This window comes from Cydia fagiglandana, chromosome 1 (assembly GCF_963556715.1).
Source record: "Cydia fagiglandana chromosome 1, ilCydFagi1.1, whole genome shotgun sequence".
Taxonomy (NCBI): Eukaryota; Metazoa; Arthropoda; class Insecta; order Lepidoptera; family Tortricidae; genus Cydia; species Cydia fagiglandana.
This window is the reverse complement of record NC_085932.1, coordinates 27,408,424-27,433,312: the sequence shown is the minus strand read 5'-3', so window position 1 is coordinate 27,433,312 and position 24,889 is coordinate 27,408,424. Positions and strand designations below refer to the sequence as shown.

General features: G+C 40.6%; 1 protein-coding gene across 2 annotated transcripts in view; it reads right to left on the bottom strand.

The window, feature by feature from the left end:
- LOC134668646 (mothers against decapentaplegic homolog 4) overlaps positions 1-24,811 on the bottom strand; it is a 56,188-nt gene extending 31,377 nt beyond the window's left edge. Inside the window, exons 1-12 of one of the 2 annotated variants that reach the window (XM_063526094.1) lie at positions 24,641-24,811; positions 23,508-23,746; positions 22,928-23,096; positions 20,890-21,005; positions 20,133-20,226; positions 19,261-19,809; positions 19,019-19,138; positions 17,992-18,108; positions 16,080-16,175; positions 14,959-15,095; positions 14,300-14,391; positions 8,947-9,115 (exon numbers count right to left, since the gene is read on the bottom strand). In XM_063526094.1, the coding sequence (XP_063382164.1) occupies positions 8,947-9,115; positions 14,300-14,391; positions 14,959-15,095; positions 16,080-16,175; positions 17,992-18,108; positions 19,019-19,138; positions 19,261-19,809; positions 20,133-20,226; positions 20,890-21,005; positions 22,928-23,096; positions 23,508-23,744 (1,896 nt within the window). In that variant the 5' untranslated portion in view covers positions 23,745-23,746; positions 24,641-24,811. Of the gene's footprint in view, positions 1-8,946; positions 9,116-14,299; positions 14,392-14,958; positions 15,096-16,079; positions 16,176-17,991; positions 18,109-19,018; positions 19,139-19,260; positions 19,810-20,132; positions 20,227-20,889; positions 21,006-22,921; positions 23,097-23,507; positions 23,747-24,640 lie in introns of both variants that reach the window. The other variant, XM_063526089.1, reaches the window with a different exon arrangement.
- Between the last annotated feature and the right edge of the window lie 78 nt (positions 24,812-24,889).

The window sequence follows — 24,889 nt, the reverse complement described above, 5'->3', positions numbered from 1 at the left end:
CTCTTCCTTTGGGATTTGGAAGTCGGTTAAAAAAGGAGAATGTTTACAATTTATTGGAAACAATGTATGTGATTTGACAGTGACAGCAACTCCACTATGGAGGCGCCACCTGGCGTGATAAAATGTCAGTTATGCCTCCTCATTCTATCTGTAGTGGAAAAGTAGGATATACGATTCAAAACTTGTCAAAAATCGATGAAAACCTTTTTATTTTTGACATCTGTGAGACATCATCTCAACGTAAGTGTTACTCTGAAACCACGTCGGTAGTTAGATATTAAGTAGATAGATTTATGAATAAAATTTGAACTGAATGTTTTCTTTTTTTTTAATGCCCTCTAAGACCTCCATGGACTCATTTACTTATGACTTTTTTCAGTTAGCATTATTAAGTTAAGTTCAAGCTGCGAAGAAACCATATTTTCAATAAAGAAATTATTATTCTTTATAAATGTGGTCGGACTGCAAAAACTGCCCGGCTAAGGTGAGGCCGACTAAGCCATAAGTCAACAGGCTTATTTTAGCTATTATAATCCGTTTGTTTCATTCTATTTTTCGATGAGGTAAATTGTAGCTCTTACGTGGTACCACAAAATTGGTCGGACACATTAACCTGCCAACACAGGATTTGGCCGACCACTTTTTTTTTTACTGTCCTAAAAGGCAGCTATCGTACTATACAAGTCTGCAGCGGATTTGATAGCCCACGCAGTGAAAGTGTTATTTTAAACGTCAAACTTCTATGAAATTATGACGTTTAAATGACACTTGCACTGCGTGGGCTATCAAATCCGCTGCAGACTTTTTTTGGTCCGACTCTATGAATTTTACACGCTTTGGAATGAAAATTGTCGAGTTACGAATTTTTTTCAAAAAAATGTATGGTGCAGAAACAAGAAATCATTATTAAGTACCTACTCAAGAACCGCAAAACAAACCGTAATATTCTCGCAGATGGTTATACTACGAATTATTTGTGATTTTTTGGCATATTACATATATCCGTCACGGGTGCAGCTTTTTAAAAAAAAACATTAATTGTTTCTATGGAAAAAGCACGAAAACCAAAGTCAACTGTTGTGAGATATTTTGATTTTTTGTACCGGCTAAATACATTTTGTTTGAAAAAAAATCATAACTAGTATTTTCGACTCAAATCGTCTGAAACTTACAACTTAGCATAAACATACTGGGCAAGACCCATTTCAGTCAAAAAAAATCTTAATATATATTATGTTGACTTTGGTTTTTGTGCTTTTCCCATAGAAACAATTAATGATTTTAAAAAAAGCCGCACCCGTGACGGATATAATAATATGTAGTATGCCAAAAAATCACAAATAATTCGTAGTATAACCACCTGCGAAGATATTACGGTTTGTTTTGTTTCTTGACTAAGTAATAATGATTTTTTGTTCCTGCTCCATACATTTTTTTGAAGTGAAAACTTCTTTAGCGGCGCTGAGCACTTTTTGAGGTGGGGAAAAAATGATAAACTCGATACAGCGTAACACATAACGCGTAACGACGACGACGACGGCTGACGTCATGTGTCACGCACAATGTTATTCACCAAAGAACTTTAGTCATAACCAGGTCATAACGTATCATAATCAGGTGAATTATTTAAAACTGGAACTTTTATATTATTTAAGCAATAAAGCTCAATGTTCTAATCTTGTACGGGCTGAAATACGAGAATCTCAGTTACATTCTAACTTTATTCAAATATAATTCAATAAAGCTGCATCTTGATAAAATCGCTAATAAAAGTGAAAACTCAGAATATCATGACCAAATATATTTAGATGCGAGGTCTGCAAGGTAACTTTACAATTTCTATTCGAATTTTAAACAATTAACGCTACAAATTTAAGCTCACTAGCCAGCAATTTCGGAACTAAAGTTTTTCAATAGTAAGGAGGATGGGTCAATTATACATAGGTATACTGGGTCAAGCAAATCTTGTCAGTAGCAAACGGCGGCAAATTTGAAAAATCGCGGGTTAGCAACACTGTGTTCGAATAATTCGAAAATCGCGTGTCATCTGTGTTTTATCTGTGGAATGTGGATCGTGAATGATCATCTTGTTTGTTTACAAATGGTTTACAATGTTTACATTCTGAATCGATTCTATTTCAAGAGATATTTCTGCTGTGTCACCATTAAATACCAATATATTAAACAAGACTGTGCTTAATTAAAGCTAAGGTGCCTACAATGCCTACAGTGCCAACTGAGAAATCTAATAAAATATGAAAATCCAGTGGCCTATTTTATAAAGCTACAAGTTACAATTTACAAGCGGAAGTCTCTTTCTAACCCTATGTGTTAGAACGAGACTTCCGCTTGTAAATTGTAACTTGTAGCTTTATAAAATAGGCCACAGTATGACATCTACCTGCTGAAGCAATGATTTTATTCATACATTCTTGTTTAACGGCATAGTCCACTTACAATTTTATTTTGAGATCTTCAAATTAGTTAATCATTTTTATCAACATCACACACCGCTTTTAAATTGTCCGTCCATACGTATTAATAACAATTTCAAACATTTTCAATAGAGAATCCGCGAGTGACAATTTGAATTGACGTACGTGACAAGGCGCGCTCAGCGGAAATAGTACATTTCGATGCTAGTGCGGAAGGTATGTCATTACTTCACGAGTACCGAGATATCTTGCCACGAGCCGCAGGCGAGTGGCAAGACTCGGGACGAGTGAAGAATGACATTTCCGCACGTGTATCGAACGACGTTTTTTAATACAGTTGCGAAAAAATAAGAAAAACATTGTTAATCGTACACTAAACAAAACTGGTAACAGTGACAGCTCGGTTAGACGTCGTCTTTAAGTATATTATATCTATGGGCGTTTAGCAGCTATTCCGTTCCATTCAGTCAACTTATTAAGAACGGAATTTTCAATATTGAATATTAAAAAATAAACGTGTTATAATGATGAAGAGGTAAGTAATTAAATATGAAATATGTAATATTTTTCGTATTCTTACATTAACGGTAGGTTTTTATGCTGATTACGACGTTTAAAGGAAACTAATATTAACACTCATCAATAAGTAGTCGTGAATTGGAACAAGTATAAATTTAAAAAAATTGGAAAAGTAAAAAGCACTAGTTCGAGATAACCAACTTTCCGCACGCTAAACAGCTACGTAAAGTAGCACTTTTTGAGCAACTGTATTAAAAAAAAAGTTTTGGTTCGATGTACATTGTACATTGCTGCTTTTCTTAGCGCAATACTACTCTTTGAGTGTTGCCCTACTTTAGTTTGCTTTACATTGCTACTGACAAGATTTGCTTGACGCACTTTAGTGCTGCAGACATTTTGGACTAGTCATTGAGTTTTCACTTCTGTCGGCACTCCAGGGGGCCGATTTTTGAAATTCGATCGTTCGATCGTTCGGAAATCGGTGGAAAACGGCGAAATGCTAATTTTTGAAATACTAGCGATAGAAATTGGGAATCGAGTGGTATTGACCACTCGTTTTCAATTCTATTAGTAGAATTTAAATGCCTAGTAGTAGAGATATTATTGAACGAAATTTAATACACGAAATCGAGTAGTCGAATTTAAAAAATCGGCCCCCAGGAGTGCACCCCGATTTTTTTTTTAATTCGTAACTCTCATTCCACAACTTTCATACCTAATCGTCTAAAATTCATAGGTTACTATAACAATGCCTAGCAAAACCGATTTCAATCAAGAAAACATAAAAATAACTTCGGTTTCTATGTCAATGACAGCCTAATTTCAGCCCACAGTGTGGCGTCAGTCCTCACAAATTGGTATTCAACCGTCCGCACCTCATTTTATCGGTAATATCGGTCAATATCGGCGGTTGAATTCGGCGAACCAAGTTGGTGTTTGCATCCGCACCTCCTGATTCGATTGGGCAATTTAATCAGATTGGCGAAAAATTTACTAGTCAGGATCTGGTCAGGATACGCCTTTAGCCCCCATTCCCACGGGCGCTTTTAGAACGCGCGTTAAAAAAGCGTTTGAATGACACCAATAGATACATGTGTATTTATTCACACGACAGCGGTGGCGCTAAATAATGACCGTAGTTATGCAGAAAACGACCAACTCAATTTTTTTATCAATGCAGAAAGAGACCAAAGCTACTGAGTTAGGGTGTAAGTCACTTTGACAAATATAAAAAGTTGGTCGCTTTCTACAGAACTACGGTCTTTTATCACGCGTTGTTAGATTTTCGACTTACCTAAGCCTTGGTCATTAAATCGAATTTAGAGTGCGGACAGATTCAAGCGCTTTTTAACGCGCGTTGAAAAAGCTCTCGTGCGAATGGGGGCTTACGCTACGTCTTACGTAGGCGAACAACGCGCGAACGCGGCGCGGCGCGGCGCGGCGAATTCAATCCTTTGATGCCCATAGAAGTGTCCTACGTAAGCGATCTCGTTGCGAACGCGGTGCGGCGCGATTTGCACGCGAATGTCAGGCGGCGCGGCGCGGCGCGGCGCGGCGGCGGACGCTTTCGCCGCGCCGCGCCGCGCCGCGTAAGACGTAGCGTTAGAGTCCGTCGCTGCGACCGGCTGTAACGACCGATTTGTAAAGTAGCTAACACACTATCGCACCGCACCAAGGTCATTGAGGGAAGCACCCATAAGTAAGAGGAAGAAAGCGATATCTCTTTCTCCCTCTTACTTATGGGTACGTCCCTAAATGACCTTGGTGCGGTGCGATAGTGTGTTAGCTACTTAAAAATGCATCGTTAAGCCCGCTCCACACTCGTGCGCGAATCGCGGCGCGAAGCCGAGTCTGGAGTCGATTTCGCATATCAGCGAACTAGACTCCACACTCGCGTTCGCGGCTTCGCCCGCGATTCACGCGCATAGTCTGGAGGGCGCTTTACATTAGGTCCGTGTTCTATGTATAAGCCCCTTTAGCAATCACCGCTACCTGATTGGCTACTAGGCTAATCAAATTCAAATTTTTCAGTTATGACATTTATAATGGGACCAACTTCGTAATCACTTAAGCTTTTTTGGCCGTTTCATACATTTTGATCGAGTGGATGTCGACGTTTTCTATGGGAAGGCCAATATTTTTTTTGGGATTTTGGGGTTGGTCCGATAGAAAAAGTTGTTCAGTATGACCCAGTATGACGGGCGTAAGCCATAATGCTATGTTGGGGGCTGCAATAGTGTCCTGGCTGCTCCTTCGTCGGATGCTATTGCAGCTTGTACGAAAGGCTTTATTAGTATATAGAATAAGTTAGTTGTAAGAATGTATAAATTTGTAGTTTTTTATGGAGCGACATGTTCACCTCAGTGACAAGCTCTAAAAATAAATAGAAAAAAAAAGTATGACGGGCGGCTATACTAATCTGTAGACACATATTATTAATCTGTGAGCTAGTTCAGCTAATATTTCACGTGCATCTGTTATTTGTGCACGCTTTTTGGAAATAATTATATCTCTGGCGTCAACAATCGGAATCTTTTTTTTGAGTTGAGGGATTGCGATGTTGAGGCTTGATTTTTGATCTGAAAGAAATTCAATCAAGATTAATTTTATCATGAGCAATCCAAGCTATAGTCCGTTTTTTTTAGCATTAGAAAGAACTTCGCAGAAGTAAGCCTCTGGTTCCAAATCCGGCACTTTCAGCGGTAATAATTTGAAGTAAATTATATGTATTGACCATGCTACATTAGATAATTCAATAATTATTAACAATTAAAGAGCCCGATAAAGACTGCACGCTTGCTTCTGTGGAGTTCTTTCTAATGCTAAAAAAAACAACTATATTCAATAGCAATACACAACAGTATAAGCAAGTTACCTTTTATTTTAATTCCGTCGTATTTGTATGATATCCTTTAAACTCTTGTCAATTAAAGGCATATCCAGATTAGTCAATTTTTCGCCAATCTGATTCAATTGCCCGATCGAATCAGGAGGTGCGGACGCAAATACCAATTTGGCTCACCGAATTCAACCACCGATAATGACCGATATTACCGATAAAATGAGGTGCGGACGCAAGAATACCAATTTGTGAGGTTAGTATTTTCGTTCTGGGGCATTTATTCAATTTCATCATCATCATCGTCATCTCAGCCATAAGACGTCCACTGCTGAACATAGGCCTCCCCCTTTTTTGGGGGGTGAATGCCATAATCGCCACGCTTGGCAGGCGGGTTGGCGATCGCAGTCGAGTACACCGAATTTGAGGGGGTCTTGGACGTGGTTTAAGGACATACCCGTTTATTCAATTAAGAGGGCTCTAATATCACCATAAATCTAAAATTGGAGATTGACGCCAATTTCATTACTGATCAAATCGACCGATTCGATCAGTCCCGAAGGAATAAGGAAGTCTTCGTTAAATAATATGCGCCCTCCAGACTATGCGCGTGAATCGCGGCGCGAAGCCGCGAACGCGAGTCTGGAGTCGATTTCGCATATCAGCGAACTAGACTCCACACTCGCGTTCGCGGCTTCGCCCGCGATTCACGCGCATAGTCTGGAGGGGGCTATACAAAAAGAGAGTGTGTAACTCAGAAACTTAAGTCAGATCCAACGGTCTACTTCTGTTAAAAACTATTAAGAAGAATTCTTTGTAAAGGCTTCGTCACACAGGCGCGTTTTCCGGGCGGCGCGTGAGCGGGGCGCGCCGCGTAACAAAAGCCCCTCATTCACACTCCTACCTTGTCGTCCGCCTCGCAGGACTACGGTGTAAGATATAGCTCACACACCATCCTACTTTGTAGTCCGCCTCACAGGACTACGGAGCAAGAAATAGCTTACACACGGTACTAAGCGCCTACCGCGAACCACGTTGGACGTGCTAGGCAGCACCCCTGCCCTGTCACACTTACGTACGAATTTACACGCGCGACGGAGGGGCAACACGTCGAACGTGGTTCGCGGTAGGCCCTCTGTTCTGCCGTCCATCACCAGTACTATGGCATCCTACTTGAGTTTGTAGGACGGCTCGTAGTCCGCAACCCCCATACACGATCCTACCCAACGAGGCGGATTACGAGGCGAACTACAAGGTAGAGTGTGAATGGGGGGCTTAACAGACTATCGCACCGCACCGTGACCTTGGAGTGTCGCACCCATAAGTGAGAGCGAGAAACGTATATCTCTTTTCTTTGTTAGTAGAAAAAGGCGGCAAATTGGAAAAATGTAGGCGTGAAGGGATATCGTCCCATAGAAAATTTTAATTTCACGCCTTTTTTTACTGACAAGATTTGCTTGACCACCTATAGCTACTTTACATATAAAACGCTCACGCCCCGCTCGCGCGCCACCCGTAAAACGCGCCTGTGTGACGAAGACTTAATTATAGTTCGTCAAACATATGTATCTCTGGTCAAACCAATTTGACAGTCAGTAAGCCCCCATCCGCACGACAGCTTTTTCAACGCGCGTTAAAAAAGCGCTTGAATCTGGTCGCACTCTAAATTCGACTTAACGACCAAAGCTTAAAGTCTAAAATCCAACAACACTGAATAAAAGCGTCACCGTTGTCGTGTGAATACATAAATGGTTATCCATTTGTGTCATTCAAACGCTTTTTTTAACGCGCGTTGAAAAAGCTGTCGTGCGAACGGGGCCTAAGAACCAGGAAAACTATACTCATTTAAAGTAGCTAACACACTATCGCACCGCACCGCGACCCTGGTGCGTCGCACTCATGAATGAGAGCGAGAAACAGATATCTTTTTCTCGCCCTCACTTACCGGTGCGAAGGTTCGCGGTGCGTGCAAATTTATTTTTATTTTTATTTTATTTATTTGGAGAACCAACAGCTATGACAATACCATAGAAATTATAATGGATACAGAAAGCCAATTAAAGGAACTCACAGGTAGTAACATAATACTAAACTTTGCATTGCAGGCACCTTTCTCTGTCATTCTATTCTAATTATAGCTGGTTTGCAAATCTTATCAATAAAAAAAGGCGCGAAATTCAAATTTTCTATGGGAAGAGATCCCTACGCGCCTAAATTTTTCAAACTTGCCGCCTTTTTCTACTGACCAGATCTGCTTGACCAAGTATACATTTCATGGATCGAACAATTGTTTCCGTCTGGAAAGCCCCCTCCACACTCGTGCGCGAATTGCGGCGCGAAGCCGCGAACGCAAGTGTGGCGTCGATGTTCGCAGACAGCGAAATCGACTCCACACTCGCGTTCGCGGCTTCGCCCGCGATTCACGCGCATAGTCTGGAGCGGGCTGAAGAAAAATATATCTCTTTCTCGCTCTTACTTATGGGCGCGACGCACCAAGATCGCGGTGCGGTGCGATAATATGTTAGCTACTTAACCTTACCATTATCTGCTTATTTTTTGCGCATGGCAACATTACTGAATCGTAAACTTAAAAATCGTCGCCCCATCCCTAGAATATCACTCTATGTGTCAAATATTTATAGTCTGTGGTGTGGAGCGAAAAGTGGACGCCAATTATTGGGCTGTACATTCTTGGGTTGAGCAATCCCGGGTCGAACATTATCGGTACGGGCCAATAATATGCGACCAATATTCGGCGTCCACTAAATGGATTCGTATTATTGGGTCGTGTATTATTGGGTTGAGCGTTATCAGGGTGTACAAGCTCGGTCCGTGCCAATAATACGAAGCCACTCTTTGAACAGGGCAGTAGTGTACAACCCAATAATACGCATCCAAAAAAGTGGACGCCTATTATTGGGCTGTACATTATTTGGTCGTGTATTAACCGGACTCGCGAGAGGCTAGACCTGTCATAATCCACCAATCATGTTTAAGCATGTTTTTTTTATTGGTGGATTATGACGGCAGCTGTCAAAAAGACCTCTCGTCACGGTGCTGCCATCTAGTGAAAATCCCGATCGCGGAAACCCTCGTTAGAGATCGAGCTCTGTACCAGTGAGTTATTCTTATAATATTTTCAGTATACAGTACCTTGATGCAGGCGGAGGGGTATATCTTGTGCACGGCGTCGCCCGGGGCCCGGCCCGCCTCGCGGTCCAGGTAGTAGGACTGCACGAACACGGAGTGCTCGGACAGGCAGCGCAGCCACACGTCACCCTCGCCGCGCAAGTCCAGCTGCACGCCCTTGCCGATGTGCAGTCTGCACAGACAGAAATATGCAATTAAGTATGGTCAAAGACATATGTAACTTCGTATAAGATGAATAAAGTCTAAGAAAAAAACGTGCCTCGGAAACCAAGAAAAAGTCATTCTCGGATAGATGGCGCACACACCTTTAGCCTATTCTCGGCTAGATGGCGTGACGACACCGTGTCATATTTAACAATTTTAACACATAGATGCGAATGAAAATGGGTCAAATTGATATAAAATAATAAAATCATTTATCCATATATATAAATTTTTTGATAATTTTATACGTATTTATTTTGAGTTATAGTCGTGTGTCGATAGATGGCAGTAAACTTACAGTGACTACAACATTTACTATGACAGGATCCCTCTATACTATCTATTCTTTTTGGTATGGTGAATGCCCTACTCGTTGCGCTGGCAGCACGCAGATCATGTTATTTTTACAAAAAGTTATTATTATAAACTAAAGCACTGTACAATTCAAAAAGAAAATATTCAACTTCTATTCATCACCTCACAGTACCTCAAGCGCATACGACCAGGCGTGGCTCACTCCGCGATTTCGTCGCTTTGCTACAGGTAGCCAAAAGTACATCCGTTCGACCCCAATTTTGGGATTTGCCATAAGCCGCGCGTGGCGCTGTCGCCACCTAGCGGCCATATTTGTGCTGATCGTGACAGACGCGTTTTGTTAGAGAGTGAGTCTTCTGTAGTTTCTGTACCTAGTACTATTATTTATTCTGTGATACGACACACATCCGTCCACTGACTTGCAAACAGATCACTTTCTGGTGCCCATGATAGAAATGAGTTTAAGACATTAGGCGCACGGATGGTGGGAGAGACTGTGCAAGACTGCACGCGTTCTCGGGACAGCCAGCAGATTTGTATTATTATTCTGATAATACGAATCTACAAATAGTGAGGATGTTAAGTGCAAACACCTTTTTTTTCTTGATTAAAGCATGAAACTTGGCACAGTTGTTCCTTATATCAAATAAAGCCGATTTCGATCGGTAGCCCGAAGGAGCCCCCCCTCTGGGGCCCGAGAGGGGGGGGCAAAGTACCGCTCCGCCCGGCTTCATTCTTAAAATTCTAACAGGCCCCGTTAAGCTAATAGGTCATATTTGGTATCAATTTCGGATAAATCAATAACGTAGAATTCATTTCTGATATAAAAAAAATTGCAATTTGTAGAAATTTTAAAAAAAAAAATTAAAAAATCTAATTTTTGAAGTGTAATATTTATTTTTTATTTAGTATCAAAATTAAACTGCCTGGTTTTTCTACATATAAAAAATATGACAATAAAGCCTATTTAATGCAGATTTTAAAAACGTAACTTTTCCTTACCTTTATTAAAAGAAAATTGCATAAAAAAAATCTTATATCGTCTCGCGCGGTGAATATCTTTTTACCGACATCGGCATCGTTATGGACGACATCCGAAGTACACACTCTGGAGACCGATTAAATGTATTGTTTGTTGTTGTAGATCCTTTATAGATCCTATTATAAAGATAGAAAAGTGTACAAATACTATTTTTTATGTGTCGTTCAGTAAAAAAAGGGACCTAGGAATAAATTATCATAGAGCCTCGCGTTTGTATAGAAGCATACTCGTATTTAATTAGTGTAAACCACTCCATGGACTCCATGGTCGCTATTCTCAATGAATAAGAAGTAAACTGTAAGTATTAAATATTTTTATTACATTATACCACACTTTAGTTTTGCGACTTGTGTATTAAAAAATACAATTTCTTCCCCCGGCACATGAATGCGTACATTTCATCATTCACATATATAATATATGTCAGTTTCAACCATATTCTGGCCACAGCAGGGTTGTCAGAACAGTTTGGAAACAGTCATCTGCTCCTTGCTTCCATTCCCAAGAAGACAGACTGAGCAAGTTTAAAGAGGAACTAACGTCTGACCCCCAAGCCCCAAACATATAATTCTATCCTGATAAGGCTGCTTCTGTTTCAATAGTCTGTTCAAGTAAAGAATTATTTCAGGCATTTTTTTTATTATTTAGCAACGGCTTTATCAGTAAGGTATTCACTTTACAAGGCTATTTCACATATCATCATATGAAGTTATAATAAACTTTTGGCGAATGTTATTTATTAAATTTACTGATATTGCTCTATCCTGTAGGAGCTTGAATCCTTGTATCGGCCAAGCTAAAAAGGGTCTATGCTTAGATCTCACTTTTATACACCATATATTAAATGGGGAACCCGGTTCAAACCCTAGAAGGCATATATTTGTGTTTATCGTGAAAGCTTGTTCCTGAATTACCTATGGATGTTTTGAGTGTATTTATCAAATACATATTATCATATATATATATCATCTAGTCTTATTATCACAAGTCTTATTGAGCTTACAGTATTACAAGGTCGATCGAGAGAATGCTTGGAATACGAGTAAGACTCCTGGTGTTTCAGAGCCCGATAGAAATAAGAGTTAAATTTACCATGATGATAAGCTTCACTTATAACCACTGATATTTTAGTGAAACTCATTTCTTTAGCACTAGGTAAATCATTTTGAGACACTGTGTTGACAAAACTTCGAAGAGTTATAAGTCCTTATTTATGCCATCGCGAAATTGTGTAGAGAAACATGTTATAAGTGATGTTCCTCGTGAGGTTCCGAATACTCCAAGAACCATGAAGAGTCCGATTCATTTCATATGATGGCCCTAGTTGCAGATGCTGTAAAACAGTCATTGCAAGGTATTGATAAGCACAGTAGACATAGACGATGTAGTTATAGCAGCTAAACTAGATTCATGCGTACGAATATTTCCCCAACTACAGGATTTGTGGGCTCACGTTGACACAGTGGAAAACTCAATTATATCACATGTCACTCCATTGCATCCACAATAGGCCAGGGAATTCTATTTTTAAGCCAATAAAATTATCTATTCTGTAAGCTACTTAACTAAACTCTTTTATTTACCCTAAAAGAGTTGAAGTGGTTTGAAGATTGAAATGGTTCCTTGCGAGAAAAGTATATTATTCTATTAATGATTTCTTTGCAGATAGCTTTAATATGTAATTTATTAGTTTTATTTATATAATTTAATAATTTAATAGGATGCTACTTATTGTGCTGTATTGCATGACATATGTAAATATTATAAATCTTAGTTTAAGGAAATGTTTGTCATACCCTTTTAGGGTCCATGAGGTACTTACTTGTATAAATGTTGTAACATCTCTTGTTGTAACCATGGCGCAATAAATGATTGATTGATTGATTGATTGATTGATTGAAGTCTTACCCCTGTTTCGAGCATTCAGCTGAAAGGGTAGAAAAAGTGAGTTCAAAACATGGAACCTGTTCAGAGTTCAGCCATGCTACTACAAGGATCCAAGCTCTTACAAGATGGAGCAATAGCGGTGGCTAAAAGCATTCCCCTAAAATACTAAAATGAGGTATTATATGTTCGGTAATAAGTGCAATATTGAAGAAGACAAGTTACACCGGGATATTGAAATGAAGAGTTGTATAATGTTATACCTGTTCAAAAGGGAGCCGTATAAATGCCTCATTACGCGCAGTGTACCGTGTGGTTGATGTTTGGGATCAGACATTAGTTCGTCGTCAAACTTGCTCAGTCCGTCTTCTTGGGAATGGAAGCAAGGAGCAGATGACTGTTTCCAAACTGTTCTGACAACCCTGCTGTGGCCAGAATATGGTTGAAACTGACATATATACGTGAATTATGAAATGTATCCATTCATGTGTCGGGGGAAGGAATTGCATTAATACACAAGACGCAACATTAAAGTGTGGTATAATGTAATAAGTAAGCAGATTAAATAATACTTATAGTTTACTTCTTATTAATAGGGAATATTACGCAAAACTCTGCGTAGGTAGCGCCACTACCACTATCTATCAATCACTAACAATCTGGGGGTCTGCCGCGAAACAAGAAAATCGAAGTTTCGTTGTCTAATCCCTCTATCACTCTTGCATATTCGATAAAGAGGCAGATAACTTAATTTCGATTTTCGTTTTTACCGATAGGCCCTGGTTAACAAACCGCCTTGATGCATCAATGTCATATTTTATTGTCTGTGAAAACTTGTCAAAAAACAGTTTAAGGTACAGTATGTATAAGTTAGTTTATGAATTTACTAGAGTCAGTAGTGCTGCACTTTGGCGGCAGAACATTGCAGTAATATCCCCTATTGAGAACAGCGGCCATGGAATCCATGGAGTGGTTGGCACTAACTAAATACCTACGAGTATGCTTCTATACAAACGCGAGGCTCTGTGATAATTTTTTCCAAGGTCCCTTTTTTCACTGAACGACACATAAGAAAATATTTGTACGCTTTTCTATCTTTATCTATCTACAACAATAAACAATACTTTTAATCGGTCTCCAGAGTGTGTACTTCGGATGTTGTCTATATCGATTCCGATGTCGGTAAAAAGATATTCACCGGCGCGAGACGATATAAGATTTTTTTTATGCAATTTCCTCTTAATGAAGATATGTAAAAGTTATGTTTTTAAAATCTGCATTAAATAGGCTTTATCATCATATTTTTTCAATGTAGAAAAACCAGGCAGTTTCATTCTGACAATAAATAAGAAACAAAAATTAAACTTGAAAAATTAGATATTTTGAGTTTTTTTATATTTTTTTCTACAAATTGCTAATTTTTTATACCAGAAATGAATTCTACGTTATTGATTTATCCGAAATTGATACCAAATATGACCTATTAGCTAAACGGGGCCTGTTAGAATTTTAAGAATGAAGCCGGGCGAGCGGTACTTTGACCCCCCCCTCTCCGGCCCCAGAGGGGGGGCTCCTTCGGGCTACCGATCGAAATCGGCTTGGTTTGATATAAGGAACAACTGTGCCAAGTTTCATGCTTTAATCAAGAAAAAAAAGGTTCGACCTTTTTTTGTCACTTAGAACCCTAGCTAAAACTTTGAAACTAGCTAGAGCTACCACAGTATCAGCGTTACAACCTACAGACGATAAACAAAAGCATTACAAATATAAAGTTGCATTTAAAATACGGGCAGGCCCGACAACAAATGCAATATCGTTACAGCTTGCAAAGTTAGTAGCCAGATAAGTTTACTTGTCTAACCTGGACTAAATTGCATGACATATTGTTTATCTCTTGAAATGAATGCTTACCTTGCGCGTTCGCTCTGCTCTGTTCTGTGAACGTTGCTCAAAGCGCCGAGGCAAAATCTGTTGCCTCCTGAAGGGTCCACGTAACCGTCAACCTGAAACAAACACCGAATAAGGGTCGGTTGCACAAAACTGTTCGTATCGTTAAAGAGTTCGCAAATTTTTTATGTATGGAAAGTTTCATAGTAAAGCGCCGGGGCGCGCCGGCTGACGTGGATCAGTGTGTCAAATGTGGTTGGTGCAACTGGCCCTAAGTAAGACCAACGCTAACTAGTGCGGGCGCGTGCAACGTATTTTTCCTATAATGGCAACCGCGTGCGTGCGCCCGCGCCGTGCAGCCACGCCAGCTAGCGGACGCCTTAATTTGGAAGAGAGAGACGTCTATATTTCCTCCTGGCCTATACCAGGAATGTCTACTATTTGGAGAAAGCGAGATCTCAGTTCGGGGCGAACTATTAGTAATGTAAGAGACCGGACAAGTGCAAGTCGGACTCGCCAACCGAAAGTTCCGTACTTTTTAGTATTTGTTGTTATAGCGGCAACAAAAATACATCATCTATGAAAATTTCAACTGTCTGGCTATCATGTCGGTTCATGAGATACAACCTGGTGACAGACAGACGGACAGTGGAATCTTAGTAAAGTACTACAAATGAACTCACCGTGACGTTGGGCCTGCTCGACGGCACTTTGAACGTCTCTCCGACCTGCGTGTCCAGCTCGAAGTACGCCACCGAGCACCAGTACTCTGGAGCAGGCAGCTGAGACAGCAGCGGCTGCCCGCCCGGGTTGCCGTTATCTGTATTCAAAAAATAAAAGCTGTAAACTACACACTGGACGTTAATCTGTACGGCTACCACCAGTTTTGACATTGACAGATACGCTCGCGTCTACGTAAATTACTTTCTATACATCTCGCTTGCACTAATATGCGAATACGAGCGAGATGCATAGAAAGTACGTTACTTAGACGCGAGCGTATCTGTCAATGTCAAAACTGGTTAAAAAAAACACATACACAACAAAAAGGTTTAAAAAAACTTACAAGCCTGTCTCTCGCAAATCTTGATTTTTTGGTAGCATACTAAAATAATCCAAAATAAAATACTCGCACGTTAAAAAACACACTAAAACGTGACGTAATGTAATGGATAAATCTGGGACATTTTATTTTTATGGGATCGAAAATGCAAAACATTTGAAGTGATGAACTCTAAAAAAGTACAGATCACTCAGAACCAGGTTTTCGAAGTTTTAAAACCTCCAAGGCGTATTTTTTCCTATAACACACGCTTTTACAAAAAAAAAACTAAATCGAAATCGGTTCGTTACGAGCTACGACGGGAGAAACATACAGATGCACACATAAAACGTATAACACTACTCCGTTTTTAAGGGGGTTAAAAATGATATAGCTGTCGGCGGCGGCGATCGTAAGATCAGGCATAAATCGTAAAATTCCTAGGCATATCGTGAAACGTGAAAATCTTTGTTCCCTGAGTCGACGGAGCCCCGCTGACAGCGGGGCTCCTATTTCTGGGCAGTTTGCTCTTCGGGCATCTGAAGCAACCTAACGAACCTATCCTACCTATATATTGGTTGAAATCGTCAAAATATTACACAGGAACATTACGATCTGCCTGATCTTACGATCGGCCGCCGACATAGCTAAAGGAGCGTGCGTTCCAAGTTCCGTGGCCTTCAGGTACGTCTATATCTGACTATAAACAAAGCAATGGGTGCCTTATGCCATCTGCATAAGGTATAGAATCGATTGACGTACAGTAGTGATGGTGTTGTGGCGGCGCGTCTAGCGGCGCGGGCGCGGGCGGCGCGAGGCTCTGCGTGTACGTCAGCGTGTTGTTGCCCGTCCAAGTGCCTACAACAACAACAACGCACATTTATACAATTACCCCCTTATTCGCAAAACTTTACGGGGCTGATTTAGTTATGTTTTATCCTTTTCTTACAAACACAAATCAAAATGACAGATAAGGACAAACGGATGGTGTTCAGCATAAATGTGTCAACCCACATTCATATTGCAATACAATTTCAACTTTAAGCGTCATTTTTTGAGTTGACATCTTATCGCGTAATTAATGTGGGTTGACACATTATTGCTAAATTGATGGTGTTTAGCAATAATCGTCGTTAGCAATAATGGTCGTTAATTTAACGATTATTAGTTAATTGAGATTTGTAGCGCATTTATGAATAAGGGGGTTAACCTTTTGAACGCCACGCCCATAATGAATGAATTAAATATCTAAATAAATAAATAAATAATGCGCGGCGGGTCACCGTGAACCTTGTCGGAATGCACGAAGTTTGATATTGGGATGCAAGGAATCCTCTACACTGAGTTTAGAGCAATTATTTCATGCCACCGATGATGCCAAAAATGCGGGGGTCCGCGGGACGAGGTGAGCGAAGTCCCGTGCCGTGATTGGTCCGTTCAAAGACACGGACGTCACACAAAGACACCTTCGACTCGAACACGGAGTAAAATTACCGTATGCGTGGCAGAGGGGGTAGCGCGACTATGCTAAGTCTGGAGGATGTTTTGTCTGTGGATGCAGCCTCGCGTGTCGTTTGACGTGTATACGTGACGTTTAAACCCTCGGACGGCATAAATATATGTTACATAGTAACTAATAAGCTTTGAGTCAATCTGATTGACTCAATATTTTTTTTATTTGATTGACTTAACCCGTTACGTGCCGCCTGCCGCCCGAGGGGTTAAGCCAAACTTAGTTAAATAGGACGATGATAATGACATATTGAGAAGTCTCTAAATGTGTTCACGAAAACTCGGGGTAACTACACATATGCCGTATGCGAGATCTGTACTCTCCGAAAAATATGTACTACGATAAGTGCCGTACCACTCTATTTTTTTAGGGTTCCGTACCCAAAAGGGTAAAACGGGACCCTATTACTAAGACTTCGCTGTCCGTCCGTCCGTCCGTCCGTCCGTCTGTCTGTCACCAGGCTGTATCTCACGAACCGTGATAGCTAGACAGTTGAAATTTTCACAGATGATGTATTTCTGTTGCCGCTATAACAACAAATACTAAAAACAGAATAAAATAAAGATTTAAGTGGGGCTCCCATACAGCAAACATGATTTTTGACCAAAGTTAAGCAACGTCGGGCGTGGTCAGTACTTGGATGCTTTTCTTTTTGCATTTTTTCCGTTTTTTTTTGCTTTATGGTACGGAACCCTTCATGCGCGAGTCCGACTCGCACTTGCCCGGTTTTTTTTATATATCTTTTAGGTGATGAGCGCGAGTTGTTTTATAAGGTTCAATAAGATAGGTCCGGTTTTAGATAGGGCGTCTAGAAAAAGTGAAGTTCGCACGTAATGTGGACGGACAAGAGAGTAGCTACTATTTCAGCGTGCGAGAAATAGATAATTAGCCAAACGCGTTATAACAACACACGAGTTGGTAACACTAGCTTGATAACACACACATTTCATAGATCGTTCTTTCACTTAAACCCAATGTTTTAACTTTGAGTGGCAACCGCGAATCGTAGAAGGCAGCAAAAAAGCCCCCATCACTGATGGAAAAGAGCTGGTATAACCGGTCGTTGTTGAGATCCTTGGGGCAGCCTAAATACTATGTTTAGCAGTGGATGTATTTCAGCTGATATGATGATGATACTTTTCGAGTATGACATGTTTTTACCTTGTTGATGCTGCGTGCGCGGCAGCGGACTAGGTTGCGGCGCAGGACTGCCTGCTGAGGCGAATCCGTTCTGTTGGGAACTCTCGGCCGATCCTGATGACACCGACACAGGGCCTGCTAGATGAAATTATACAACACTTTAAACTCTCGCGATTTGTACACATATTTAAGGGGTCATCCATTAATTACGTCACACGTTTAGGGGGAGGGAGGGGTCAAGAAAGTGTGACATGTTGTGACATGGGGGAGGGGGGAGTCACAAACGTTGTGACGTCACTTTAACTTCATCAGTAACCGAAAATTAATTTATATTTTTTTATTCGATGTACAGTCATATAATGAGTTTATGAAAGTAATTTTCGTTCGTAATTGGTTTTGTGTTATAAAATTACTAATATTTCTTTTACCAAAAATATTTTTTCATTAAAAAAAACAATGCCGATTTCGTTGAAAACAAAATTGCCTAAAATGTGACGTCACACCAGGTGGGGAGGGATTTGCAAAAAGTGACCAAGTGTGACAAGGGGGAGGGGTCAAAAAACCTAGAAATTCGTGTGACGTAATTAATGGATGATCCCTAATTACGGAATTCGTCGGAATTTAAGGTAAAAATAATGAAAGTATATCGCGGTAGATCCGTTTGAATAATTAAATATGAATTTATAGAAATTAGTATTTGTGATACTGATAAGTGTGGAAAGTTAGCATTTCCAAACGAGCGTGTTACATTCTTTCGCTTTAAAATATCGCACACTTTTCCGCAATACGCATATTAACGTGCTTATGCGGATCCACGTAAAGAGGCTCTTTTATAGCAGACAGTGTTGTAAAATATAATTCGAGACGTAGAACAGACGAGGAACCGATTGCTCTACTAAGACTAAAACCCTAGTTTAAACCGGAGTAAATTATGTTTAAAAATAATAATTTCCCTTACTAGACCATATAAAAAATCTTCGAAATCAGAATAGAAACAGGTATACAATGATTCAAATACAAGGTGTTTTTCAGTAAATATGCATCTAACCTGATATAGTCTGTGTCATTTGTGTTTCAGTAGTCGTCTGCTCGGCCGTGAAGAATGTCGTGTTTTGTCCGTCAATGAGGGGCGTCGTCCCGCCGGGCGACATACTCACCGGCAGGGCAGCTGCAAACCACAACCATTATGCACCTTATCCGCAGTAACACAAGGCTCAAAATCAAGCAGAAGAATGCACGTTTTACAAGCGTGACAAAAGCAAAATAGGTGCAAAATAAAACAAAGCTTACAATGGTTCATTCTTTTCGGTAACCACATCGCTCTCGCGTCTATAGTGTCCGGGGGTTCCAGCTTCGGCGCTATCGTCCTCTGCTGGCTCATGGCCATCTGTTGAGGACTAGGTATCGACATCCCCTGGCTTATGTTCGGCATCTGCGGCGTCCCCGGAGACATCTGCGTGGGCGCGGGCGCCATGCGCGGCGACGGCATCTGCGGCGTATTCGCTACCATCTGCGGCGTGCCCGGGCCCATCTGAGGAGTCCCCGGGCACATTTGAGGAGTTCCCGGACACATTTGAGGCGTGCTCGGACCCATCTGAGGCGTTCCGGGGCACATTTGAGGCGTTCCCGGCCCCATTTGAGGCGTTCCCGGTCCCATCTGAGGTGTTCCGGGGCCCAGTTGAGACGGGCCGGGCGTCATCTGTCCGTGGTTTGAGATCATTTGGGGCCCGGGGGAGAGGTGCGGCATCTGCGGCGGCTGCGCCATCTGCGGCGCCCCGGGCGGCCGGAGCGGCCGCGGCCCGTGCGTCGGGGAGAACATGTTCGGAACGCCCTCTGGCGCTAAAATAAAGCAAACGAAAATAATGCAAAATAAAATTCGCAAATAAAACACAATCACTTCAACTCATAAAAGGAAGTATCCAACTATCGAACGAAATAAAAGACCGGAAGGAAAAACAAGTAAAACACGCCAATTTGGGTCTCACAACGAAAGTGGCTCACAATTAGGATGAGTCTCGTGGGTGCCGACATTGGACCTTGTCAAACACAATGGTACACAATTTGGTATTACAACTTGCCCTACACTACAACTTTTAACTTCACATTCACAATATCAACATACTCAACTCCATTCAACAGAATTGTTGTAAACGCCCAGTTACCTTGCGTTTGGTTGATGATGATGTTGGCGCCCTGGAACTGCTGGTGGTGGTGGGGCAGCGAGTGGTGGTGGCGCGGGCTGGCGGCGGCGTGGTGCTGAATAATTCAACGTTAGTTATTCATCAGACCGATTGATTGATTCATGTTATTTTGTGTATATCCAATTCAAAAGTTAGAGGATATAATTTCATGGGAATATGGAAATAGTGTAAATATTGTAACCGCAAATTTGATAGCTGATGGAGTTTGTACGGCGTTTTTTGGTTACTGGATTGTCAAACAAAGAAAGAAACGGAAAGAGAAGAATCGTGGAATGTATGGGCTCCCTTTCGACACGACTCTTCTCTTTCCGCACAGAGTCTACTGCATAAGGCACTGGTCCCACCGCGAGCTAGTAAGCCATGAGCTATCGGCTATAAACACGAACAAAAGATAAGCACTCCCGTGTAAATAAAAGAGACACGGCGATATTTATAGTTACTCGCCCAGCGGTGAGCTATAAATATCGTCGTGTCTCTTTTATTTACACGGGAGTGCTTATCTTACTAGCTCGCGGTGGGACCAGTGCCTAATGTATAAAACCATATAGTCCAAACCTACGGTAAAATATACATATATTTCTTAAATTCTTGTTCAGGGAACGACCGAGAAAACTTACGCCATTTCCAAATTGAATCCTTTCCACACAGCATACTGTTGTGGTCGTGTCGTGTCGTCGTGTCGCATGAATGGTGTGTAGCACCAATTGATAAAATGTACCTGTATTGTGACCAGCTCGCCAGTGTCCATGTCCATGCCGTTCCCGCTCAAGCCAGCTGTGTACTCGTCCTTCACTAGGCGGCTTGGACCAGATGTCAATGTCAGCCCGGAGAGATCTGGAATTATAAGGAGATTATTATTTGTTACATGTCAGGGGTCGGCGACTTTTGAGAAGAGCCAACTGCAGTAGAAATCACCAGTTCAAGGAAGCTTAACCCTTAAATGCATAGTGTTGCCAAATGTCTACAAACCATTAGACAGCTCACAGTTTTAAAATAAAAAGGCTTTTACGTTCTTGAACGCACCTTTATACCAAACGTCAAGTAATAGGGTGATGATATGTGTTAAGTTTACGCAATATTTTTAATTTATAAAAATTACATTCGTTTTAAGACGAAAAGTCGGCAAACTTGGAAAAATCCACAAGTTGATAATTTTTAGTACCTATGTGATTTTGAACGGTTTTTTCGGGGTATGTAATTATTTTATATTTAAAAACTTTATCATAGGTATATCACAAATAGTGTACCTTTCTAATGGTAGTAAAAAATTTCATTTATATATTATTGAAAACTACATATTTACATAAATATGACTTAGCCAATCCTAACACTGATTTCGCAGTGAAAATCGAAGTTATATATTTTTTTACTATTTTTCCTAGAATCGGCAAACAATTATGTGATATATATATCAATTTCGGGCAAAAAGAAAAAATCATGCATTTAAGGGTTAAAGAGCCGCAAATATTGTTTTCAGTGGTGTAAGAATTCTCTAAGGTTAATTTTATGGGTGACGTAAAGAGCCGCATGCGGCTCGCGAGCCGCGGTAGACCCCTGCCATAGGTAATAATATAATCTTGTTATTTCTCATCATGGACAAAGTAACCTTTTGACCAAAGGCCAAAGGCGTCACTGTTGACGCGCGCGGTTACAGCCGAATATCAACCCTCGTGCATGCCGACAAGGTCCATAATGAGACACCGCACACGATAGTCGTGAGGTTCAAAGGGTTTTTCTTGGCACTTGCATGATTATGTTGGATTTAGCACAGAATAAATAATAGTACTACCGTACAGAAAGGACACTTCCTACAAATACAATACAGTACAATCCCTTTCTAATGTTATGGCACTATCCCTTTCGGCTATTTAGGATTGTCAAAATTCAAGTGATTATCTTATGCGAGCAATTATTAGGGTGCCAACCCTAATTATTGCTCGAAGCAATATTGAGCCGAAAGGAGCCAAGTTTGTCCGAAGTCAGGAGTGTCTCCCCACTGGATTTAGCTCCTTCTATTCAAGTCTACTATAGCCTATGTTGCCATTGCCGGACAAAAAGGTAAAATCCTAATTCAAATGCAAAAATTTCCTTCTCATTCTGACTGAAAGTTGGAATTTTCTTAATTTCCTCTTGGCATCGTTCTTTGTGTTATAATGACACTGGCTCTGATTATAATCAGACCAAAATGAAAGATTGTCATTTTGGGTTGACTCAAAAGCTTACAGTACTAAAATCAGCTGAAGACGAAAAGCAGAGAAAATATTCCACGGCCTGTGAAATGCGACATGCAACGTTCACCCCACTTGTAACATCTGTTGACAGCGTCTATGCACCCCAAATGTCCTCCTTTATAAAACATATGGCAGAAACCATATCTCAACGGTGGAACCGTTCTCTAAGCACCATACTGGGCTGGCTGAGATGTAGGATCAGTATCGCCGTTATACGCGCCACCAGCATGTGTATCCGAGGCACATGCCACCGTTTTAAGTCGACCGCCAGGTGGCTTGGGTTCGACGACGGTGCTGCCCTTCCACACATCGATTGAAACCACTTTTCTACCCTACCCACATATGTATTACCTAACCCTTTGCCTATGTACTTATGATTGTTTTAATGTAATAAATTTTTGTTGCATCATTAAAGCTTACAGTGCAACACATACTCTTACCGGAAGACAGGTATTGTATGGAAACATTAAGCCATTACAGTGATTCCATGTTAAGACACTGTGTGTAACAAATACTAACCAATACCTGGTGATACCACCCGCTCATAGTGGTAAGGGTTGACGCACACCGAGTCGCACTTGAGGTCAAAGGCAAACTGGCAGAACTTGACGTGCTTGAGCTCATTCTTGTGCAGGTCCGGCCAGCGCCATATGCGAGCGTATATCACGTGTGGGAAGCCTTTGCGGCCTGCAACCTGAAATATTTTTATTTTAATCTTTTCTTTTTTTTTCAAGGGGTTTTGCCACGCAGTGACGATGTCACCCCCGTAATGAGATCTAATAGTAATAATGATGTAGTAGTGAAGTATTACCTACACAACTACATCACATTTAAGTGACCCTGAAATATTTAAAAAACATTTAGGGCCATCTGGCGTCTTTCGAGCGTTGGCGTCTGTCGGCGTCGGTCCAGCGATATGGAAAATGACGTCGCTGCACAGTTGCGTCGATGCTGCGTCGACGTCGGCCATAGAATTGTAGACGCCGACGCTCGAAAGACGCCAGATGTGGGGGGGCCCTTAGAACAAACACACATCAAAGCATTCTGTAGGCTCCTGTAACAGTAAAATTTGATTGAAGGGAATAATTACTCATATCAGGCATACCTGTAATCTGCCATCTAAAGTCCTCTGTATTGTAACACATTTGCTCGGGTGAGCTCCATTTGTGGTGATGGCTGTTATCAGCGAGTCTAACTCGTCCCGTTTCTCCTTGAGCTTCTTGACAAGAGATTCTATGGCACGTTTGGAGAAGCCCTCACTCTCTCCGCCCTGCCGGTGACACATGAGAGAGTGCACAATACTCAGGCAGGCGTCTGCCGATGTGGGGGCTGTGGTGTTCATGGCTGGAAAATAATTTAATAGTGGTGTGTGTGAATCAAAATATATAATGACTAAACAAATAATTAATGCATGGCATGTACTTAGCAAATGACTTTTTCAGAGAACTAACTGTTAGTAAAGCCAATTTATGATTATGCATATTTATGCCCATTTAGGGGTGATTTAAAAAAAGGGTTAATTAAAAAACATACAATCTAACATATATAAAGGTTTTGAATGAATACTTTGATCAATGTTGTTATAAAATTAAAATATATATATATATATATATAATTTGTGTTTCATTATGTTAAGAATGCTTAGGACTAAACTAGAGTTAAGGAATAAATATAACAATTAAAACACAGCACAATATATAAGTAGCTACCAATTATACCTATTACTTAACAAGTAATAACTATTTGTTAAAAATTGGTGTCAAGTAGACCTTACATTAGTTTGTGTGCACCTGAATCATTTTTGGTAGTTGCAAATTAATGAGTCATAACACAACTATTCAGGAATTTGCGGTGCAGTTTAGTCTGCCAAAATAGTGGAAAATCTGGTGCATATAATAGTTCCATCGCGAGTATACATTAAAAACTGTATTTTCAAGTAGCACTAATGAATTATCATTGAAATAATGTATGCCATATTACCAAATTGCTAAAAATAACAACAATTAAAAATTGTTCTGCCTAATAGACCCTAACGAAATCAAGCGGCCTTTAATTACGCTTGTTGTAAACATGTTATGACATAATTGCACAATTGTTTAACGAACACAAGGCTATTTAGTGGTTCAAGTTCATGATTATAATCTAGGAAGTGATAAAATAATACAAAATAGACAAAATAGTCGTTCAGCAAAATGCACAGTGTTCAGTGATGCAATAACGGACGATATAATAATTTACCTGCGAGCTTTCAATCAATTACACTGGAATCAGGTGTTTGTTTTGCGCTAAGAATTATCACAAAAGTCATCGATAAGTTATGAAAATTGATTTCCTTTATTGTGAGATGATACCAAAACAGAAAGCGACATTATGGCGGCGCATAGACTATTGTCTATTGTAGAACTGTGACGGTGTTGCTGCTATACTTAAATGAATTATATCACGGTTTTTGTACATATACTCCATCAACGTGTCGCTTTTTTTAAT